At 33.9% G+C, this 25,607-nt stretch overlaps 1 protein-coding gene across 2 annotated transcripts in view; it reads left to right on the top strand.

The window, feature by feature from the left end:
- Positions 1–17,983, top strand: part of LOC137642268 (sodium- and chloride-dependent glycine transporter 1-like) — a 78,835-nt gene extending 60,852 nt beyond the window's left edge. Inside the window, exons 3-15 of one of the 2 annotated variants that reach the window (XM_068374795.1) lie at positions 1,559–1,844; positions 3,387–3,533; positions 11,175–11,313; positions 11,649–11,783; positions 11,933–12,036; positions 12,255–12,379; positions 12,822–12,999; positions 13,424–13,559; positions 14,052–14,183; positions 15,380–15,547; positions 16,668–16,776; positions 17,145–17,233; positions 17,307–17,983. In XM_068374795.1, coding sequence (XP_068230896.1) covers positions 1,559–1,844; positions 3,387–3,533; positions 11,175–11,313; positions 11,649–11,783; positions 11,933–12,036; positions 12,255–12,379; positions 12,822–12,999; positions 13,424–13,559; positions 14,052–14,183; positions 15,380–15,547; positions 16,668–16,776; positions 17,145–17,233; positions 17,307–17,330 — 1,772 coding nt within the window. In that variant the 3' untranslated portion in view covers positions 17,331–17,983. Of the gene's footprint in view, positions 1–1,558; positions 1,845–3,386; positions 3,534–11,174; positions 11,314–11,648; positions 11,784–11,932; positions 12,037–12,254; positions 12,380–12,821; positions 13,000–13,423; positions 13,560–14,051; positions 14,184–15,379; positions 15,548–16,667; positions 16,777–17,144 lie in introns of both variants that reach the window. The other variant, XM_068374794.1, reaches the window with a different exon arrangement.
- Positions 17,984–25,607: the final 7,624 nt, after the last annotated feature.

The raw sequence follows: 25,607 nt of genomic DNA, 5'->3' as shown, positions 1-25,607 counted from the left end.
CGAATTTGGAATGGAAATATATTATTTTTATTATTATTATTATTATTAGCTAAGCTACAACCCTAGTTGGAAAAGCAAGATGCTATAAGCCCAAGGGCTCCAATAGGGAAAGATAGCCCAGTGAGGAAAGGAAATAAGGAAATAAATGTTATAGAATCATGTGCACAGCAACATTCGAATTTGGAATGGAAATATATTATTTTTATTATTATTATTATTATCATTATCATTACTAGCTAAGCTACAACCCTAGTTGGAAAAGCAAGATGCTATAAGCCCAAGCGCTCCAATAGGGAAAAGATAGCCCAGTGAGGAAAGGAAATAAGGAAATAAATAAATGATGAGAATAAATTAACAATAAATCATTCTAAAAACAGTAACAAGGTCAAAACAAATATGTCCTATATAAACTATTAACAACGTCAAAAACAGATATGTCATATAAAAACTATAAAAAGACTCATGTCAGCCTGGTCAACATAAAAACATTTGCTCCAACTCTGAACATTTAAAGTTCTACACATTCTTTTTAATGAGGCGCATTTGTATCGAGTATTACTAAGAGTTGGGGTTAAGAGCTTTAGGGGACACTCGGGCACGCTATTCTGTCTAGTTTTACTTCTTGTTTTTTTTTTTTAATTTTTTTTTATAGTTTATATGTGAAGGATCTAATTTAATGTTGTTACTGTTCTTTGAAATATTCAGTTTTCGTTGTTTATTTTTCTCTTGTAGTCTATCTATGTCCTTGTTTCCTTTCCTCACTGGGCTATTTTTCCCCGTTGGAGCCCTTGGGGTCATAGCATCTTGCTTTTCCAACTAGGGTGATAGCTTAGCTTATAATAATAATGATAATAATAATAACATATTTCCATTCCAAATTCGAATGTTGCTGTGCACATGATTCTATCACATTTATTTCCTTATTTCCTTTCCTCACTGGGCTATTTTTCCCTGCTGGAGCCCTTGGGCTTATAGTATCTTACTTTTCCAACTAGGGTTGTAGCTTGGCTAATAATAATAATAATAATAATAATAATAATAATAATAATAATAACAACAACATATTTCCATTCCAAATTCGAATGTTGCTGTACAAATGATTCTATCACATTTATTTCCTTATTTCCTTTCCTCACTGGGCTATTTTTCCCCGTTGGAGCCCTTGGGGTTATAGCATCCTGCTTTTCCAACTAGGGTGATAGCATAGCTTGTAATAATAATAATAATAATAATAATAATAATAATAATATTTCCATTCCAAATTCGAATGTTGCTGTACACATGATTCTATCACATTTCCTTATTTCCTTTCCTCACTGGGTTATTTTTCCCTGCTGGAGCCCTTGGGCTTATAGCATCTTACTTTTCCAACTAGGGTTGTAGCTTTTCTAATAATAATAATAATAATAATAATAATAATAACATTAACATATTTCCATTCCAAATTCGAATGTTGCGGTACACATGATTCCATCACATTCAACAGCTCACACACTACATAAATTAGTTAACTATCGCCCAGAACAGACGTATGACTAACCGACTTCTTCCTTTGCAGGCGCCTTCCTAATCCCGTACGTAGTGATGCTGTTCATCACCGGCGTTCCTCTCTTCTTCTTCGAACTGAGTCTGGGACAGTACGGCCAGGAAGGACCGATCACCATCTGGAAAGTGGTGCCCCTGTTCCAAGGCGTTGGCATAGGCATGTTCATTATCGCCTTCTTCATCTGCCTGTACTACAACGTCATCATCGCCTGGGCTTTCTTCTACCTCTTCTCTTCGTTTACGGCCGAAGTGCCGTGGAAGTCTTGCGGCCACTGGTACAATACCGCTGCGTGTCGTAGGTGGGTTTTGCTACTTTTAATATCACCAGTTCTTTTATGGAAGGTAACTCTTCATTCACTCAAATTATACTATTATATAAACCAATGTCATTCGTGAAAAAGACTCCAATTGGTCTATTCCAAGCACCAGGAACACCCACATTTGGATTAAAGTGCTTGTATGCAAGCCTACTTGTCTTACCATAGGTGGCTCTCTTAAGATATACTATATGGTTTTTGTAAATCATCATTATGTCTTTTTCTTTTATGATCCAGTACCATAAAAACGTATGTCTGCATATACATGTATGTGAACTTTCTAACCTACACAGTCTAAGTTTTATTTTCTATTGTTCTAGTAACATACAAATGTATGACTGCCTATACATGAATGTGATCTTTCTAACCTACACAGTCTAAGTCTTATTCCTTATTGTTCTAGTAACATACAAATGTATGACTGCACATACATGAATGCGAACTTTCTAACTTACACAGTCTAAGTCTTATTCATTATTGTTCTAGTAACATACAAATGTATGACTGCATATATATGAGTGTGAACTTTCCAACCTATACAATCTAAGTCTTATTCCTTATTTTTCTAGTAACATACAAATGTATGACTGCACATACATGAATGCGAACTTTCTAACTTACACAGTCTAAGTCTTATTCATTATTGTTCTAGTAACATACAAATGTATGACTGCATATATATGAGTGTGAACTTTCCAACCTATACAATCTAAGTCTTATTCCTTATTTTTCTAGTAACATACAAATGTATGACTGCACATACATGAATGTGAACTTTCCAACCTACACAGTCTAAGTCTTATTCCTTATTGTTCTAGTAACATACAAATGTATGACTGCACATGCATGTATGTGAACTTTCCTACTTACAGTCTAAGTCTTATTCTTCATTGTTCTAGTAACATACAAATGTATGACTGCACATACATGAATGTGAACTTTCCAACATACACAGTCTAAGTCTTATTCCTTATTGTTCTAGTAACATACAAATGAATGTCTGCATATACATGAATGTGAACTTTACAACATACACAGTCTAAGTCATATTCCTTATTGTTCTAGTAACATACAAATGTATGACTGCCTATACTTGAATGTGATCTTTCTACCTACACCGTCTAAGTCTTATTCCTTACTGTTCTAGTAACATACAAATGTATGACTGCATATACATGAATGTTACCTTCTAACCTATACAGTCTAAGTCTTATTCTTTTAAGATCCAGTAACATTCAAATGTATGCCAGGCTGCCAGCACATACATTTATGTGAACTTTCCAACCTACACAATCTAAATCTTATTCTTCATTGGTCTAGTTGACTCTAGTAACATACAAACGTATGCCTGTACATACATGTATATGAACTTTCCAGCCTATAATGTCAAATATAGAAGTTTTTATCCCCACAGACATAAAAATATAATAAACTAAAACTCTTTTTTAACCTGGTGCCTTAAATACCAACACACCCGCACACAGACGGTAAAAAAATGTATCTTACGACCACTCATCCTTCCAGATTCGACACCAAGAACTGCACGGCCCACGAAGGTATAATGTCTCCGAACGGCACGTGCTTCCAGCAGAACGATGTATCTCCGGAGGATTGGCAGAACCTGAACAACACAGCTATGAGCATGAAGATGCCCGCGGATGAATTCTTCCAGTAGGTCCTTCAAAAGCCTTATTTAACTTGTTGATTCAGTGGTTATGCTTGCGACTTTGAAGTTTAATACCCATTATTGCTTGAGGGTACACTCGGGCACACTATTCTACCTAATTTCTCTTCCTCTTGTTTTGTTAAAATATTTATAGTTTATATAGGAAATATTTATCTTAATGTTACTGTTCTTAAAAATATTTAATTTTTCCTTGTTTCCTTTCCTCACTGGGCTATTTTCCCTGTTGGGGCCCCTGGGCTTATAACATCTTGCTTTTCCAAGTAGGGTTGTAGCTTAGCAATTAATAATAATAATAATAATAATAATAATAATAATAATAATAATAATAATTTAGCTTCATGAGACTTGATTTTATGAGTCAATCACTTACGTGAAGTGATAGATAATCAGTCCAGTAATTTGTAGTGGCCTATTGGAAACGTCACTACCTGGCGATTTGCCGGACTGGGATTAGAGTCCCGCTCAAGCTCGATAGTTTCTTGTAGTGCCTGCAACCTCACCATCCTTAAGGTAGTCTATATGTCTACCTGCTGAGTCATCAGCAGCCATTGTCTGGCCTTCACTTGTCCTAGCTTGGGTAGAGAGGGGCTTGGGCGCTCATCATATAAATATATGGTAAGTCTCTATGGCATTGTCCTGCTAAGTAGGACAATGTCACCGTCCATTGCCTAACCAGGACAACGTCAGTCCTGCTAACCAGAACAATGTCACTGTCCCTTGCCTAACCAGGACAATGTCACAGTCCTGCTAACCAGGACAATGTCACCGTCCTGCTAACCAGAACAATGTCACAATCCTACTAACCAGTACAATGTCACTGTCCCTTGCCTAACCAGGACAATGTCACAGTCTTGCTAACCAGGACAATGTCACTGTCCTTTGCCTCTGCTATTCACGAGAAACCTTTAAACATTAAAAGCTTCTGCATGAGTTGATAGTCCCGTAATTTCAATCTCATGACAAAACTAAGACAAGAGCAGGTAGCATTTAGGATGGTTAGAAGTATGTGTATACGCAGGATATGGCAAGAGATCGTCAAGATTATTTTTCTAATCAAAAGGCGGGTTTCGTCAAACACGGCTCGAAAGGCAAGTGTTTGAAGTGATGTTCGAACGTGTGAACGGGGTATTTGGTTGTCGAACACGTTCGTTTAAAGCGGGGTTTACACGGGCGAAGAGCTCGTCGAGCCTGGCTCGACAACCCTATGTTTGAATTGATGTTCGAGCGTGTAAACGGGCTATTTGGTTGTCGAGCGCGCTCGCCGAACGGCTCGATGAAAGTCAGGCTCATCTTGACTTTTGTGGGCGGAGCTACATTGTTTGACGAGCGGTGTGAAAGTGTGAACGGGTGTCGAGCATCGAACCTCAGTTGTTATTCAAACCTGCTAGAGGAAACATCATCAAAGAAATGAATAATGGCTGCCATTAATGAAAGCAAGAATGAGAAGGAAGTCGTACTTTGATTTCATACATACATATCGGGCTCATCCAGCTTTATGGAAAGTTAAATCAAAAGACTATTCCAACAAAGTAGCCAGAAACAAAGGAATAGCGGCTCTGCATGAAATATTGAAAGAACTAATTTTAACGCAACAAGCAAGTTGGTGTGTGAAAATTTCTCTTTTTAGTTGCCAATCCTTCGTCCACTTTGATCTGTTTTTTTTTTTCCTTCTTAGTGCCACTGCTAAAGCAATGGCTATCAAATCGTCCTGGTCAAGAGACATGTTGACGTTGTTTTAGCACGAGGCACACTGAGGTTCGATATACTGTCTGAAAGCTCTTCCAGCCGTTCTACAAGTAGATTCGACAACCGGGCTCGGCGAGCTGCTCGGTCGTGTAAACCCGCCTTAAGACAAGAGCAGATATAATTTAGGATGGTTAGAAGTACGTGTATACGCAGGATATGGGAAGGGATCGCCAAGATTAGTTTTCTAATCAAAAGGCGGGTTTCGTCAAACACGGTTCGACAGGCAAGTGTTTGAAGTGATGTTCGAACGTGTGAACGGGGTATTTGGTTGTCGGACACGTTCGTCAAACCGACTCTTAACGGTTTGAAGAAAGTCTGTTCTCCCCTGACTTTTGTGGGCGGGGCTTCATTGTCAACAAACCTTATGCCTTTGTGGCTGACTCCACCTCTTCGAACCGTTTTACAAGCAGGTTCGACAACAAGGTTTGACAACCTGGTTCGACAACCGAGTTCGACGACCGCTCGACCGTGTAAACCCCCCCCCCCCCCCCGGCTACTCAGAATTTAGACCCAGCTCCTCAGATACCTATGACCTATTCACACCCTATTTTGGATATGATTGAAGTTAAATGAAGAAATCTATACGATTCGATCAATGCATAACTAATAAATAAAATATTTATAACCAAAACCAGCATTTACAAAAAAAATATTGATGCATTTACACCATCCCTTTTCTTGTCCATTGATATTTCTTTTACACACCGCTACAACAGCAAAGTATTTCATTAATGAATACCTATTTCGTAAAAGACCATCAGTACAGCATTGTGGCACTGGTTTGTGTGAATGATATTCAGGCTCTTCTAGGAGAAGGACACTCCAAAATCAAACCATTGTTCTCTAATCTTCGGTAGTGCCATAGCCTCTGTACTATGGTCTTCCAGTCTTGGGTTAGAGTTCCCTTGCTTGAGGGTGTACTCGAGCACACTAATCTATCTTAATTCTCTTCCTCTTGTTTTGTTAAGTTTTTATAGTTTATATAGGGGATATTTATTTCAATGTTACTCTTCTTGAAATATTTTAAATTTCTACGTTTCCTTTCCTCACTGAGCTATTTTCCCTGTTGGAGCCCCTGGGCTTATAGCATCCTGCTTATCCAACTCGGGTTGTAGCGTAGCAAATAATAATAATAATAATAATAATAATAATAACCTAGTGTATCAGTAAACCTTTCTCTGACTGGTATAGGCCTATCCTTCCAGCACTGGAGCAAAAGTTTATCGCGTGCCTTATTATTAAATGTGTGCATTCAAACATATCAAGCAAGTCACAGATGACATTAGCTGGTTGAACTAGGTTCCGTAAAATGGAATGTCAGAAAAAAAAAATAATAATAATAATTATACGCTCAGGCACTCTGTTCTATCTAGTTTCTCTTCCTCTTGTTTTGTTAAAGTTTTCATAGTTTATCTAGGAAATATTTATTGTAATGTTATTGTTCTTAAAATTTTATATTTTTCCTTGTTTCCTTTCCTCGCTGAGCTATTTTCCCTGTTGGAGCCCTTGGGCTTATAGCATCCTGCTTTTCCAACTAGTGTTGTAGCTTAGCAAATAATAATAATAATATCAAATATATATCTAGACCTAGTCTGGAAAATTCAGACCTTGAGTTCAAACCATTATATTTTATATATTATATTATATTATATATTTTACGAACGGTTAAATAATAAGAAATGAAATTCCCGTTTTCTGCGGCTCCAGAAGACCTGGCCGCTTATCCACAAAGGCTCCGGTATGTCTTTGTTTTATAATTAGATAATGTTGCCATGATCAGAACAATAAAATCACCATCTTTTTGGTTTTATGGAAACATACTACCGGTACCCAATGACATTTTACAAATTAAAGCCTCCATGACCACAACTAAACAGTGTCTTACCGTGGTAAATCCAGTGACAATCACTATACTCAATTCTTTTCAGTGAGGCAGATTTGCAGACTCGCATCGGTGCCCTTTTAGCTCGGGAAAGCTTCCTGATCGTTGATTGGTTGGACAAGAGAATTCTAACCAATCAGAGAGCAGGAAACTTTTCCGAGCTAAAAGGGCACCGCTGCGAGTCGGTGCAAATGCGCCTTACAAAAAAAATGAGTATAGACAATCACTGACATGCATACAAAGAAAATATTAGTTACAGGATTAATTTAAAACAGGAAACTTTGAAATTAATCAACTATAGTCCATTTCTTTTATCGAGGTATATTTGCACCGACTCGCAGGGGTGCCCTTTTAGCTCGGAAAAGTTTCCTGATCGCTGCTTGGTTAGAATTATCTTGTCCAACCAATCAGCGATCAGGAAACTTTTCCCAGCTAAAAGGGCACCCCTGCGAGTCGGTGCAAATATGCCTCGATAAAAGAAATGGACTATAGGTTACTATGGCCCTGATTTAAGCTGTCATTGAATAATAACTTATAAGAGTTCGATCAATATTTGAGTATGTTACCTCTATTATTGGCCAATCACTTGAGTCTTTTTTGGTCTTAGTTAATGATGAAAATTATTAAGATTCAACTCACGGGTTAAAGACTTCTGTTGGTGGTGATGAAAATTATTAAGATTTAACTCACGGGTTAAAGACTTCTGTTGGTGGTGATGAAAATTATTAAGATTTAACTCACGGGTTAAAGACTTCTGTTGGTGGTGATGAAAATTATTAAGATTTAACTCACGGGTTAAAGACTTCTGTTGGTGGTGATGAAAATTATTAAGATTTAACTCACGGGTTAAAGACTTCTGTTGGTGGTGATGAAAATTATTAAGATTTAACTCACGGGTTAAAGACTTCTGTTGGTGGTGATGAAAATTATCAAGATTTAACTCACGGGTTAAAGACTTCTGTTGGTGGTGATGAAAATTATCAAGATTTAACTCACGGGTTAAAGACTTCTGTTGGTGGTGATGAAAATTATCAAGATTTAACTCACGGGTTAAAGACTTCTGTTGGTGGTGATGAAAATTATCAAGATTTAACTCACGGGTTAAAGACTTCTGTTGATGGTGATGAAAATTATCAAGATTTAACTCACGGGTTAAAGACTTGTGTTGGTGGTGATGAAAATTATTAAGATTTCACTCACAGGTTAAAGACTTCTGTTGGTGGTTTCCCAGGTAAACACGAGCCAAAGGTTGATAAAATTGCCTTCATCTCGCATAATAAATGGCTGATAAAGTTGATTCTCACTTCATAAATTGCCTTTGATATATCACGAATACCGGACGAATGATAAATATCACTAAAACTGTTGATAAAAATGATAAATTTTAGATAATTACCAGAGGCAAAGTTTGACGAGAAACGGTATTTCAAAATCTCGAATTTATTATCGCATTTCTTAGCGTAAACTGGTTTCGTTAATAATAATTTCGTATTAATCTAATTTTCTAATAAATCTAGATAATTATAATCATATATCGACGTGAATTATGAATGTAATTTTCAGAATTCACATTAAATCTACAATTCGAATTTGTGCATTTCGTGATTTATAAACACCAGTGCAACGCTGAATTTTATTTAATTTTCATTCAAACTTTCCTATCAAATTGGTCGATGATAGCTTTACTAATCATTATTTTTCATTTAATTAATTTAATTTACTAAATATGAATGATTAAAACACATATTAATGGATATCGAATTTCTTACGAATTTCTTACGTTTCCATATAGATATCTACAAATAATGTTTTTTTTTTCACTGTTAAATCCATGTTATTATTGTTTTCTAACCAGGGATTAAGCCCCAGGGGCCCCAACAAAGGAAAATAGCCCAGTGAGGAAAGGTAATAAGGGAAAATAAAATATTTTACGAACAGTAATAACATTAAAATAAATATTTCCTATATAACCAATAAAAGCTTTAACGAAACAAGAGAAAGAGAAACTAGATAGAACAGTGTTCCCGAGTGTGTTATTATTATTATTATTATTATTATTATCATTATAGCTAAATGGATTATTATATTAATTGCATTTCATTGTTCATGTAGCTTGCATACCTAACCTAACGTGCCTTTACAAAACCATTGTGTCTTTCGATGAAGTAACCACTGTCTATTCATCTATCTATCCACCTGATGGCCTATCTATCCACTGAATGTTATTTTCCCTGTTATCTTTAATTGCTTGGGATATTTTGTTTAAATTCATATATTATATCATTGCGGTCAGACACTTTTTGTATATGGCCTAATCCATTTTAATAGCTTTTAGGTGACTATTTTTTTTCATTTTTTTTTTTTTTGGTAGAAAACATTGCGAGTATATATAGAATGGTTTCCAAATTTTGTAAGATGTTCTCAAAAGGAAATTAAATCTAAAGAATAAACAATGCTACTAACGTTATGGGGAGAACAAGCATAAACATTGTACATTTCATATCATAAAAATAAAATAAATTACCCAAACATGCATTTCATAAATACCTAAACTATCTAAATATGATGTATTAAGAAGATGTATCAATATGATCAATTAATAATTAAAATGATTAAGATTTAACTTACGGGACAAACGAATTCTCTTGTTGGTGGTTTCCCGCGGTTGATAAATTTGCCTTCGTCTCGAATAACAAATGGCTGAAAAAGTTGATTCTCACTTCATAAATTGCCTTTGATATATCACGAATACCGGACGTATGATGAATATCACGAACATTGTCGATAATATGAGAAATTTTGGATAATTATCACAGAGGGAAAATAAAGATCAACTTGGACGAGACCTGGCTGGCCGTAGCCCCCTGGCGGGGGAAGCGGGAAGGTGGATCAGGGTTGCCAGGTTTTCCAAGTGAAAAAAAGGCCAAAGTCTGATCAACTGCACCTTTAAAAGGCCAACCTAATAGAAAAAGGCCGAAAATATAGCATTTAAGCCTAACCAATTTCAAAAAGGCCAAATTTAGGTATTTAGCACGAAAAAAGGGACAAATTTAGAGGGTCTTTTGGCCCGAAAAAAGGCCAAATGGCAACACTGAGGTGGATACCGGGGTTCCTCAAGGGAGGTTTAAATAAATGTTTTTCCTATAGATATCTTCAAATAGGGTTTTATTTAACTGTTTAATTGTTTAATCCATGTTATTATTGTTTTTATTATCATTACAGCACATTCTGTGGTTCTAGCCGTATATATTCCTCTCAATTTGCTATATTCCTTCAACATGTTATAGTTTCTCTAAATTGTTGTTAGAGTCAATGTTACCATCTACAACTGGGGTTTTATTTCACTGTTATTCCATGTTATTATTGTTTTTATTATCATTACATTACATTCTGTGGCTCTAGCCATATATATTCCTCTCAATTTGCTATATTCCTTCATGTTCAAGTTTCTCTAAATTGTTGTTTAAGTCCATGTTACCATCTACAACTGGGGTTTTATTTCACTATTTAATCCATGTTATTATTATTCTTATTATCATTACAGTACATTATGTGATTCTAGCCATATATATTCCTCTCAATTTGCTATATTCCTTCATGTTCAAGTTTCTCTAAATTGTTGTTAAAGTCCATGTTACCATCTACAACTGGGGTTTTATTTCACTGTTTAATCCATGTTATTATTGTTTTTATTATCATTACAGTACATTCTATAATTCTAGCCATATATTTTCTTTTCAATTTGTTCTATCCCTACATCAGTTGTTGAGCAGACGACAAAGGAGAATAACATTAATTTCAGTTTCGTTTTCTCAATCAATTTGATATATCCATTTCCAAAAAACTTATCATTCCTATATAGAGATTTAATATTTACATTTACACCAATTCAGTTATTCCAAACCGCCTTAACCCTTACGTTACTTAACGTTTTTTCCTCTTTAAATCTTTCTTTGTAACTTCATATCTCTGAGTAACTTCAAGTTTCTCTTTGCAGTAATTTCATGCTAGACATATCGCAGGGCTTCCACGATGAGGAAGGGCACGGTCTCCAGTGGCATCTGTGTCTCTGTCTCATCCTGTCGTGGTTGGTCGTGTTCCTAGGTCTATTCAAAGGCGTCTCCAGTATGGGCAAGGTAAAACCTTTAACGTTGTTTTCATAACTATTTTGTCGAATTTTAATTCGTATGTGTTGTCAGTCTGTTCAACATGAAAAAAAAAACCATTCGCTGTAAGTTCTCTTAAGTGTTTTGATAATGTGGGTTTGACAATAAAAACCAGTTATGCCGTATGATATGCAAAATACCTAAATATGTAAACGATAAACTGAAGTTGAAAGTCTTGTAGAGAGTATACTGGGTTCCTCTGCGTGATAGGACTAGGAAAGTAGTCCTTAGAATAGGTTAAGTAACTTAAGTTTGAACTTCTAAAGTGTTCAATTTCATTCTCTAACGTGATATTCCTTCCTCAGGCCGTGTACTTCACCGCACTGTTCCCGTATATGGTGCTGATAATACTCTTCGTCAGAGCTATCACCCTCCCAGGCTGTGGCGATGGAATATCCTTCTACATTACGCCTGTCTGGAGTAAACTGCTCAGTGCCAGGGTGAGTGAAGAAACTGTTATAGTGTTTTTAAATCATTACCTCTGTTAATAAGTACAAAATTGCATTGATATAATAATCATAATTACTCTTATGAATATCAGGCCGATTATTTTATCATTTCAGGAGATTAATTCAAATTGTTTCCTTAGGTATGGGCTGACGCTGCTATGCAGATATTCTTTTCCCTGGGGCCCTGTTGGGGTGGACTTATAACGCTAGCATCTTATAATAAATTCAACAATAACTGTTTGAGGTAAGTTTTAGCTATCATATAACTTGATGTGAATTGATCATGAGTCTATACAGAACATCAATGTGAATTTATATTTGGTCATATCATCGGATGTGAGAATGGTAGACCTAGCATAGATATTCAGCATTATCACTCACAAAATCACACACATATCTATCTATCTATCTATTTGTCTGTCTGTCTGTCTATCTATCTATCTATAATTCTCTTTTCTCCAGGGATGCCGTATTCATAGCGGTGGCCAATTGTTCGACCAGTTTCTTTTCGGGTTTTGTTATCTTCGGCATCGTGGGTTTCATGGCCCACGAACTCGGAGTGCCTGTATCGGAAGTCGCCGCTCAAGGTATGTTTCAGTAAAGAGCAGTTTAGTATATATATATATATATATATATATATATATATATATATATATATATATATATATATATATATATATATATATATATATATATTCCTCAGTATTATCACTACTATCATTACTAGCCAAGCTACATCCCTGGTTGGAAAAGCAGTGATACAAACCCTAGAGTTCCAGCAGGGAAAGTAGCCCAGTGAGGAAAGGCAATAAGAGAATAGCAAATAAACTGTACAGTATATAGATGATAATATATTTTAAGATCAGTAACAGGTAAAAACAGACCAGTCATATGTAAAGTATAAAACAAGATAATCACGTAAACCAGTTCTATAGCAAAGAATTTACAAACAGTTTAAAATGTTGTAGGTCCTCCGATTCAAATTTAATAATCTATCTAATCAATCCATTATTTTTTTTTCCTCAACAGGAGCTGGTCTGGCCTTCATCGCCTATCCAGAGGCTGTGGCTCGCTTGCCCTTCTCTCCGGTGTGGTCTTGTCTGTTCTTCGTGATGCTGTTGACGCTGGGTCTAGGCTCACAGTTCACTATAGTACAGACGGTCATCACCTGCGTCGTGGATTTCTTTGGCCTTAGGAGACATTACAAGTAAGGAAGATTGTACCCGAGGGACGTTATAAAATTTACAATTAGTGAAAAATAGTATAGAATTGTATCTAAGAAACGTTAGGAATAAGGAGACATTACAAAAAACAGAAAGGCTTTGGGACTATGTTATTTGCATCATCTTGGTCCAACATAGACTCAGTCACTTTTTTTTCTCAGAATAAAAATATTAATAAAGATAATGTAAAAGAACAAATAGCCAGAACGTACTAATATCATTTAAAAATAACTCTGGGTTAGCTCATTGAGGAATAATTAGTTTATGTACTAAAAGTTTAGTAAGGCTCCAAGTTTCTGATTAAGCACTTTTCATTGTAGAGAAAGTGGCATTTTACTTTACATTATCTCAATTAGTTTTGGAAAGGTTGATAATGCTTTTTTTTTTTTTTTTTTTTTGTCTTTTCAGAAAAACTTGCGTTGCCATTTGCACTCTTGGATGTGTCTTGGGTATAAGCATGTGCTCCGGACATGGAATGTATATCCTTCAGCTTCTGGATAATTATTCAGGCACCTATTCTGCCTTGATGATTGGCTGTGTTGAGGTGAGCTCTTCTTAAGCAGGTGTTTGTAGTATTTCCTTTCATCTGCCATACTCTTTCTTTCTTTTTTTCCATATGCATTGGATACTGATAGCATGCTGAGGGCAATTATAGAATAAAGACAAAAGTCTAGATCTATAGGTCTATTCTCAAATGGGTTTATGCCTCACAACTGTCCCATTCAACTCTAGACCTGTAGCTGGAAAAGCAGGATGCTATAAGCCCAAAGGCTCCAACAGGGGACTATGTTATATGCTTCATCTTAGTCCATGCATAAGTTAATACTGGTAAAACCATCTGATTAAGTACTTTTCATTTTAGAGAGAGTGGCATTTTACATTACATTTTACTTTACACTATCTCAATTTGAGGAAAAAAAATGAGGAAATAAATAAACTACAATAGAAAAATTAACAATTAAAATAAACTAGTCTAAGAACAGTAACAACATTGAAACAGATCTTTCATAATTAATGATAATCTTCTCCTTCACAGCTCATAGCCATTACGTGGGTCTACGGCGTAGATAACTTCATGGACGATATAAAATCCATGCTTGGTCACTACCCACCACCTTATTATTACTGGAAGTACGTTTGGAAGTACGTCACGCCAGCCAGTGTGTTCGTAAGTTGCCAACTTGTCAGAAAGCTTATGTTATTTTGCGATATATAGACTCTGGGATTTTTTTAAATGCACTTTGTACCACCCGTGTGTCACACGATCGTACATAGTCATGACATTTCTCTTTTTTGTATATATTATCCTTTGTATCTTCGCTCTCCCCTCGCACTGACAGCAACTTGCATGAACCTGTCTGCTTTTCTCATTGTTGACTGTTAACAGAACCGGTTGCTGGTTGGACAAGAAATAGCATGTTGTATTTTGAGACCTTCTTGCCGGGACCTAGTGTGTATATGTACCGGATGTGTTTATAATAAAGTACTCGGTTGCTTTATAGATACATCGGGTATATATACACACTAGGTCCCGGCAAGAAGGTCACAAAATACAACATGGTTGCCGGTTGGACAAGAAATAGCATGTTGTATTTTGTGACCTTCTTGCCGGGACCTAGTGTGTATATATACCGGATGTGTTTATAATAAAGTACTCGGTTGCTTTATAGATACATCGGGTATATATACACACTAGGTCCCGGCAAAAAGGTCACAAAATACAACATGGTTGCCGGTTGGACAAGAAATAGCATGTTGTATTTTGTGACCTTCTTGCCGGGACCTAGTGTGTATATATACCGGATGTGTTTATAATAAAGTACTCGGTTGCTTTATAGACACATCGGGTATATATACACACTAGGTCCCGGCAAGAAGGTCACAAAATACAACATGCTATTTCTTGTCCAACCGGCAACCGGTTCTGTTAACAGTCAATAACGAGGAAAACAGACAGGTTCACGCAAGTTGCTGTCAGTGCGAGGGGAGAGCAAAGATACAAAGGATAATATATACAGAAAAGAGAAATGTCTGTATGATCATGTGACACACGGGTGGTACAACTTCATGTGATTCATTCGTTGGTGATTGATTAAGAATGATTATATTTTAGCCTTACCTGAGTCTTTTGACTCTAAGATCTTCATAGGCCTATTGATACTTGTGCCAGATCCCTAAGGTCTGTGATGTTTTAAAGATTATAGGACTATGATGAAGCAAAAGTTATTTCTATATTGGAATGATCAATCACCTGTTGATAAAACTATCTAAATCGTAACTGAATTATCTCCTTTTTGGAAAGAATCCTTACTGATAGGCCTAAGCTGATACATTTTAGTAATGATTCTATTTTATTTTTTACAGATCATCCTTATTTTCACCTTCGTCGACTACTCACCTTCCTTCTACGGCGACTACAAATACCCAGTTTGGGCGGACGTCCTTGGGTGGTTTATTTCCTTCTCTTGCATCATGGCTGTACCCGTCCGGGCTATCTGGCTCATCCTTCAAAAGAGCGGCCCATTGAAAGCCGTAAGTACATTATCTTCTTTCCTACCGTCATCCCTACATTAAGGGGTCGGTTGCCTTCTATCAAAGGCATCCTCTCCTACCAAACCTATTTCTTCATATCCTCTTTAATCTTATCTCGCCTTTTGATTTTCTGCCTCTCGTAAGGGGACTGTCCGCTATGTCATGTACCATTTGATTTTCTGACTCTCGTAAGGGGACTGTCCGCTATGTCATGTACAGTATTTTCTTTCTAATTATTCAAAATACATAGTTTCTTTCTCTGTCTCTTAGCGTTATTCCCATCATTATTCATTCCATAGCTTTTTGAGTAATAATTAGTTTATGTACCAAAGGTTTAGTAAGGCTTTAAGTTTCTGATGTATAAATTAATACTGGTAGGACCATCTGATTAAGTATTTTTCATTTTAGAGAGAGTGGCATTTTACTTTACATAATCTCATTTTGTTTATCAAAAACTCTCCATCCCATGCTTATCCTTCTTTTAATTTCGGTCTCATGCCCTGTGGAAACAATTACTGTCTGTCCTAATTACGTTCATTACACACACACACACACGCACACACATATATATACATATATATATATATATATATATATATATATATATATATATATGTGTGTGTGTGTGTGTGTGTGTGTGTGTGTGTGTAAATATCACCCACGAACGGCATTTAATACCGAATTCTATCTTGGGAATATATATATCTCTCTTGATAGCTCAGTCGGTAGAGCCGTTGCTGGCATGGTTTCCGGCCCACAGGTGGGGGTTCGAATATCCACCCGGCCAGAAGCTGTTACCATAAAAATGAATTCCAAGTGGATGTATTTTCCCAAGATAGAATTCGGTATTAAATGCCATTCGTGGGTGATATTTGCATTGATTGAAATCACGTGTGCTTGTGATATATATATATATATATATATATATATATATATATATATATATATATATATATATATATATACACACACACACATATATATATATATATATATATATATATATATATATATATATATATAGTGTATGTATGTGTGCATGTGAATGTATGTAAGAATGATATCTTACATAGGGTATCTTTCTGAGAGCTGATATTCACAGAATTATTTCTCCCCACAGCGAGTTCAGCAGCTATGTCGCTCTGGTCACGACTGGGGTCCACCCGACAGAAAACGACCACAGGATCCTACTCTCAATGCCATCGACTCCAAGACTCCACTGGCCAACGGTAAGTCTGGGATAGTAAAAACATGCTTTTTTTTTATCTCTGGTATTGTCATATATAAGTGCTTTTTATTTATAAGAAAATCTTGATATATTAACTGCGTAGATGAACGTTCATATTTGCTTATTGTTTTTCAAAATTTCCTTATTTTTATTTGAAATAAGCTAAGAAATGCTAGGAAAATTTCCACACAACCGAACGAGGAAAGTAAATAAAAGAACCATTATTTGAAAATACGGATTATCCTGAATATATTAGCCTAGAATACCAAGCTATACGTTTAAGTAGTTCATTTTAATAATGATTTACCTTTATGTAAGCTGATAAACATAGAAGATTATACGAAAATTCCATCTTTTTTACTATTGCAGACGAAGAACAATACGAAATGGATCGTGAGTCTCCTTACTTGAGAGACGATGATTGGGAGGACGAGGAAGACGACGGCCTTCACATGAAGGTTCCTTCTCGGATAAAAGTCTAAAGGAGAAGGAGAGGAAGCTTATGGTTACCTAGACCGATATCACAGGAAGGTTCCTTCTCGGATAAAAGTCTAAAGAAGAAGGAGAGGAAGCTTATGGTTACCTAGACTGATATCACAGGAAGGTTCCTTCTCGAATATAAGTCTAAAGAAGAAGAAGCTTCAGGTTACCTAGACCAATTTCACATGAAGGATCCTTCTCGGATAAAAGTCTAAAGAAGAAGAAGAAGCTTCTGGTGGCCTAGACCGATAGACCAAGAAAATTTGGCCAGATTCAGGAACCGGGAAGTTCTCCTTCCTATTTTCTTCTTCATTGAAGTTATTTGATCCCGAGAAGGGCAAAATAAAGAGGGCTCTGTGCTTAGTCATCACAGAGATTCCTCGAGGATATTACAGAAAACAAAAGACATTCGTGGAGTATAAGGTCCAGAATTCAGTAGGGAAAGAGACATTTTGGCTTCTTCACCAGATATTTTCACAATGATTGAATTAAAAAGAAAAATATAATTGTTATATAAGTTCAGTTAGAGAGTTAATAAGGAAAAGATTATTCATTTATTGTCTTCATTTCATCAACACGATTTTTGTCGCGCACAAAAGGAAATATAAATAAATTTATTGATACCAATTTATGGTGGAATTCTATAAAGCACAAAGTTTCTTGAGTGGTGATGAATTTTAAAATTTTAAGATTTTCAAAAATTTGAAAGAAACCTTCTATTTGGTGATAAATTTCAAAAATTTCTAAAATGTGAAAGGAACTTTCGATTTGGTGATAAATTTTAAAAATTTCGAAAATGTGAAAAAAAAAAAATCTAAATGTGAAAGGAACTTTTTCCTTGATAAAATTTTCAAAAATATGAAAGGAACTTTTTCTTTGGTGAAAAATCTTTAAATTTTCAAAAATGTGAAAGAATCTTTCTATTTGGTGATAAATTTTAAAATTTTCTAAAATACGAAAAGAACTTTCTCCTAGGGGGTAAATTTCCAAATTTTCTAAAATGTGAAAGGAACTTTCTCCTTGGTTCCTTTTCTTATTTCAGCCAAAAAAAAAAGAAAGTTATTTCCCGTGGACCCAAACATTCCGACAAATACAATGTGATCAATAGCATTAAGGCTTCAGACTTATATAAGTATGGAAATAAAAAAAAACTAATTTCTTTAGCACTTTATTAAGTACATGTACACTTATACGTCATATATGTACATGAAATATATACATATTCATACGTATATTTGTACATGTATATGAAAATAACAGTATCTATAGAAAATGACTTTGGTATTTCAAATTGAAAAATGGCAATACAGTTTAATTGTGGCTTTCGTTGGTCTTAGACATAAAATGGCTTTTTATGTGTAGTTTTAAAATAATCCACAGTAATTAAAAAAAGGTTATTTTTTATAGTTTGTTCTTTAATTCAATGTCATTTAAAATGGTATTTATCGTTTGTACAGCTGCAAGAAAGATCTTGGGTGAATTATTATTATTATTATTATTATTATTATTATTATTATTATCATTAATATTATTATTATTATTATTATTATTATTATTATTATTATTATTATTATTATTCTAAAGGTTTCGTTCACCTGTGTACATTGATTTGAACAATTAATGAAAACAAATGATAAAAGGTTAAGAAATTAGAGTCATCAAGAAAATAGTTGAGTTATGTGCCATCAAAATAGTGATTTTAGGAATATCAAAATGTAAATTATTGTTTCTGTGGTAAAATTTATTAAACCATTGGCCAATATCTATACACAATTAAAGAACATTAATAGGATATATATATATATATATATATATATATATATATATATATATATATATATATATATATATATATATACATATATATATATATATATATGTATATATATATATATATACTGTACATATATATACATATATATATATATATATATATATATATATATATATATGTGTATATATACATATATATATATATATATATATATATATATATATATATATATGTATATATATGTATATATATACATATATATATATATATATATATATATATATATATATATATATATATATATATATATATATAATATATATATAAATTTTTATGTTAACTCAGATACAAAGAGCAGCAGATTTGAACAATTTTACAATATAAGTTTTTCTTAAAGCTTAGTAAATATGTCAACTTCTCAGTTATTATATTATGTACAAATATTGAAAATTGATTACCGAACTCTTTCCTAATTTGTATAAACATTTATCAAAAATTATGTTAACATCAAGTGACTCTTAGGAAAAAAAATGGTATTTATTTAGAAATCTCTGAATAGACATGAATATCGTGAATTGGCTGTTAGACACTGTGAATGCTTCACTATCCTTTCACTATCCTATAGTTGCCTTCTATCCCCGATCCATGGATAGGTCACATCGTCATAATTGCAGGCCCCAAATGCAGTCCTTGAGCTTACTATCCCTGCATTCATATATATAAAAAAGCAACAGCTGTAACGTATGTGTTTCATACACGTTTATCAATTTAATGATATTGTTTCTTTAGGTCTCACTCTCTCCTACCCTGATAATAGAAAAAAACTTTAATCTTGCCATAGTATGTTTTGTTTTGTTTGAATATTTGTGACATCCACACTGATAATGGAAAAAACAGTTTAAGATTGCCATACCATGTTTTATTTTGTTTGAATTTTTATGAAATTTACACTGATAATAGAACGAACTTTTTAAGCTTTCCATATCATGTTTTATTTTGTTTGAATTTTTGTGACATTTACACTGATAATAGAACAAACCGTTTAAGGTTGCCATATCATGTTTTATTTTTTTTTGGGATTTTTGTGACATTCACACTGATAATAGAACGAACTGTTTAAGCTTTCCATATCATGTTTTAGTTTGTTTGAGTTTTTGTGACATTCTAATGCCAGGATCACACTAGTCATTTCTTGTTCGAGGTGTTCACGCTCGCGGCTTGTGCTCGCTGCTTCCCGTCCAGTCGGGAAGCCAATATCTTAAGCAGCAAGGTCCTGGTTTTTCATTTTCATCAGCTACAGCTCGCTGCTTGCAAAAAAAGGCCTAATGTGTTTCCAGGAAAAATACTTGCAAACTAAAACATGCAGTGGCAAGCTTAATCAGGTTCTATTATCAATGTAGGAAAGAGCGAGAGATAATAAATTAGCATTACATTGTATGAGCGTGTATGAAACACGTACTGTTCACAACATTCCATTGTAACCAAAACATGCAGTGGCAAGCTTAAAAAGGTTCTATTAATAATATGGGAGAGAGCAAGAGATAATGAATTAGCATTATATTGTATGAGCGTGTATGAAACACATACGGTACCAAGTTATGGTGTAAACATTGGCCGGTCAAAACATGACGATTTCAAACTAGAATTATTTTTCACTTCCAAATCAAACAAGGCAGACATCCCCATTGGGTTGAACGGAATGTCATCATTCTCTAAACCCAGTGGTATGATTGTAATTATTGTAATTCATAACGCGCGACATGAATCCGCCTCTTTTTAACGCAAAGACTATATTTTTCCAAAAGTTCTCATCTGCAAATATGATGACCTGTGAAAGAAGAGTAATAATTTTAGATAGATAAATATGACTTGTATAATATGCTTCAACTAATGTTTCTCTGTAGATATGTGTGCGTATGTTTACAAGCATATACTCTACTCAGAGTGTTATTGAGCTTGAATGTAAGTTTATATATATATATATATATATATATATATATATATATATATATATATATATATATATACATATGTATATATATACATACATAAAATTTATATGCTTGTAAGTACATGCATAACATAATCTACATAAACATATGTATAGGTGAAATGTATAAAGTATAAATATATATATACATATACTATATACACATATATATGTATCAAGATACGCGTAAGTATCCATATACAGTACATATATTTAGCTATTAGAACCGAATAAAAGGGATAGCACCAGATAACAGATTTACCTGTGATAGAAGAGAAAAAAATAAATAATTAAACCAGTAGCTTTGCATAAATCCGATTCTCTCGCATTTGGAGGAAAACGTCCGGGAGGCGACAATTTGTCGCTCGCCACTGTTCTTGCCTCAGGTGGAATTACAGCCTGAGTATTAGCCCTCCTTTGTCATGTCTACTCAATGTTTAGATAATGTGCACTGTTAATAATTAGAATATATATATATATATATATATATATATATATATATATATATATATATATATACAGGAATACATATAAACAACTGGGATGACCTCGAACCATGAGTCTGTTGCTTAAAGGTACTTGCCCACATGTATATGTATGCGTGTATATATATATATATATATATATATATATATATATATATATATATATATATATATATATATATATATACATATATATATATATATATGTATATATATATGTATATGTATACTATATATATATATATATATATATATATATATATATATACATATATTTATAAATTTATATATATATATATGTATATATATACATATATATATATATATATATATATATATATATATATATATATATACTATAAAGAGAAAACTAATTGGTATTTTAGAATGCGAGAGGGTCGTTGTCACTTAGGAATGGTGCTTAAGTATTATTGTTATTATTATCATTATTCCTATTATTATTATCGTCATTATGAATTATTCCCATTAGCATCTTCGATAGAATTTATAGTTTCCATCTGTGACGGCTAAAGGATAGGTTTTGTAAAGAATTCATGCGCACGTATTTATGTATGTATATTTGTATAACACTTGTGATACATAAATATACATACAAACATACTCATGTATAAACGTAAATCTATGTTTATTCGTGGTGAAAAGAAAAGAGAGAGAGGAAAATGATGATTTTTTTATATATATATTTTAAGCAGATATGATTAGTGTAAGATGGTAGTGACTTTTAACTTTCTAGTTCACAGATATTTATAACTTGGAATCTCTTTGGTCTCCATCGCCACTCGGTACTTTGTAAAAAATAAAATGTGATATGATTTGTCAGGAAATGATATATATCAATGCATTTTTTCACATTTTCAGATTAGGCTAAATTTACCTTATTATCTTACATGTAATGTTTTATACTATATTTTTTTTTAAAGAGGCGCGTTTGCACTGACTCGCAGGGGTGCCCCTTTAGCTCGGAAAAGTTTCCTACTTTATGATTGGTTGGAATTATTTTGTCCAGCCAATTAGCTAGTATGAAACCCTTTCGAGCTAAAAGGGCACCCCTGCCAAAGTTTCCTACTAGCTGGTTGGTTAGAATTATATTCCAAGCTAGCCTCCTGGCCAGTACAGCGGTAACGTGTTCGCCTCGCATACGCATGGCAGCAGATCGATCCCCGCCTGGGACTGTGAGTTTAAGCTGTTTACTGGGGAGGCCACTGCCGTGGTTGGGCTTGCCTGGCTGACGTTCTGGTGAGCATCTATCGTGATGAAATTGGAACTGAAACCAAACACCTTTACCTTAAAAAGACACCCCTGCGAGTCAGCGGAAATGCGCCTCATTAAAATAAATTGAGTATAGTTGTCTTACATTTGAAATGAATCAATATGAACTTTTTATAAAAGATGTTGAGGGTGACGTTTTTCAGTTATTTTTCTTTATTTAGATGCTTTTAATGAACAAGAATTGTTATTTGTTATTGTTCTAGTTCAACTCATCTACCTATTTAAGCATTCTGTCCAATCATGTTTGAAATTTATATACGTATAACCATGCGATTTTGATTCCAAAATTGATTGCATATATTGTGTATATGCACATTTTACCAGGAAATTATTTCCTTTATATAAAAGCGTGTGCTTTCAAAAAATAGGTCACCTTTATTTTTAAATTGTGTGATTCATCCTTGATATAATTTGCTTATATTATATGATTACATTAGGAGGTAATTTACTTTTCAAATTATTGTTTACCAGGAAATTTTTCCCTTTATATATATATATATATATATATATATATATATATATATATACATATATATATATATATATATATATATATATATATATATATATATATATATATATATATATATATAAAATAAGTGTGCTTTCGAAATAAGTCACCTTTAATTCCAAATTGTCTAATTTTCAATTAATATAATTTGCATATATTACATAATTACATTATGAGGTAATTTACTTTTCAAACAATTGTATACTAGGATTTTTTCAAAATAGGTCACCTTTATTTCCATATTGTGTAATTTTCCCATTATCATAATTTGCATATATTATATAATTACATTATGGGATAATTTACTTTTCAAACAATTGTAATTTCGAAATAGGTCACCTTTATTTCCAAATTGTGTAATTTTTTCATTATCATTTGCATATATTATATAATTACATTATGGGGTAATTTACTTTTCAAACAATTGTAATTTCGAAATAGGTCACCTTTATTTCCATCTTGTGTAATTTTCCATTAATATAATTTGCATATATTATATAACTACATTATGAGGTAATTTATTTTTCAAACAATTGCAATTTCTAAATAGGTCACCTTTATTTCCTAATTGTCTAATTTTCCATTATCATTTGCATATATTATATAATTACATTATGGGGTAATTTACTTTTCAAACAATTGCAATTTCGAAATAGGTCACCTTTATTTCCAAATTGTGTAATTTTCCATTAATATAATTTGCATATATTATTTAATTACACTAGGAGGTAATTTACTTTTCAAACAATTGCAATTTTGAAATAGGTCACCTTTATTTCCAAATTGTGTAATTTTTCCATTATCTTTTGCATATAATACATAATTACATTAGGAGGTAATTTACTTTTCAAACAATTGCAAAAGCGAGAGTCGTCTTCTCGCAAAGTAAAGTGACATAAAAGTTGTTTAGGTCGTAAGTTGAAAGTCGTTTGTCGTGCAGCGCCATCTGTCCGTGTGTGTACATAACCAAGAGCTTATAATTCCTCTGGTGTGAATTTGAAAATGCGAAGCTACTGTCTAACCAATTGCTGCAGTCTGCTCAGGGTGTATTCTCTATTTTTCAAAATGAATGGTAAATTTTTTTCTAAATAAACTTAAATCCAGATACATTTGAAATTTTTACTCACAATCTAGGTGTCTTGCTATACTGGAACCTGGAAGGATTAAATTTGACCTGATGTGACATGGAAACTGGAAATTTTGAAGTGTATGTGTATGTGATGAGACCTTGATAAAGTGATTTGCATTTGGAGAAGGTTGACGAGGAGCATAACAATCTATTGTTAAGAATATATAAGGAAAAGGAAAATTGTTGATATAAAAAAATTGGACGAAGATAGATAAAAAAATATAGCAGTTACCTCTTTAATGTAAACGTGATGGTTTCTTTAAACTTTACTTTTATTTCTAATGCAAAAGTTGATCTGAAATTCAATGCAAAATTCTTATCTGATGAGAAGGAATTGTCGTCCGCTAAAGCGATCGTCCGCTAAAGCAATCGTCCGTTAAAGCGATCGTCCGTTAAAACGATCGTCCGCTGAAACGAGGGTCCGTTGAAACAATGTGCTAGACCAAGATGGATTTGGGATTGACAGCGTTGACAATGTTGATTTGAATACATATCTTTTCTCGCTTCTTTTATTAAGTAAGTTTTACGGGTAAATTGCACATTGTGACTTCAATCTGACTTCCTTTGATTCTAAACCTGATTAAGGGCTCGGCCAGACCAAGCGCGGCTAGCGGCGAGGTTAGCGACAAGAGATAATGGCGGCAAATTGAAACCTTAGGTATCTTATGTAGGTGGCCAGATAGGAGGCGCGGGAAGCCTCGCGCCTCCTATCTGGCCACCTACATAAGATACCTAAGGTTTCAATTTGCCGCCATTACCTCTTGTCGCTAACCTCGCCGCTAGCCGCGCTTGATCTGGCCAGGCCCTAATCCCTTCAAAAGAATGATCAAAAGAACTTAAAACCATCGGGGTTTAAGTACGCGCAGCCCTTTATCAAAATTAGGATAACAGAGTCTCCTGAGAGTGTGAAATAATGCTTGATTGTTTGGAAAGAAATTTCAATTAAGTTCCCGAAGTCTGTTTATTTAGATGTTTACCAGTGGAACTTTTATCTAACAGGTTCTCTGAGTCATTTACACCTTTCTCATATTCATAGCAGGTGTTCGTTGCCTTTTGTCTTGATATGGAATATCATTATTAAATATATAAAGGTCCCTATGTAGGTTAGATGAGAAAAATGGTCGCTAGGAGTAACAGTAACTATTCATTAGGATATAGCGTTGTATAACCACC

Source organism: Palaemon carinicauda, chromosome 6 (genome assembly GCF_036898095.1).
Source record: "Palaemon carinicauda isolate YSFRI2023 chromosome 6, ASM3689809v2, whole genome shotgun sequence".
NCBI classification, from domain to species: Eukaryota; Metazoa; Arthropoda; class Malacostraca; order Decapoda; family Palaemonidae; genus Palaemon; species Palaemon carinicauda.
The sequence above is the reverse complement of the archived record's forward strand: the minus strand, read 5'-3'. Positions and strand labels throughout refer to the sequence as shown.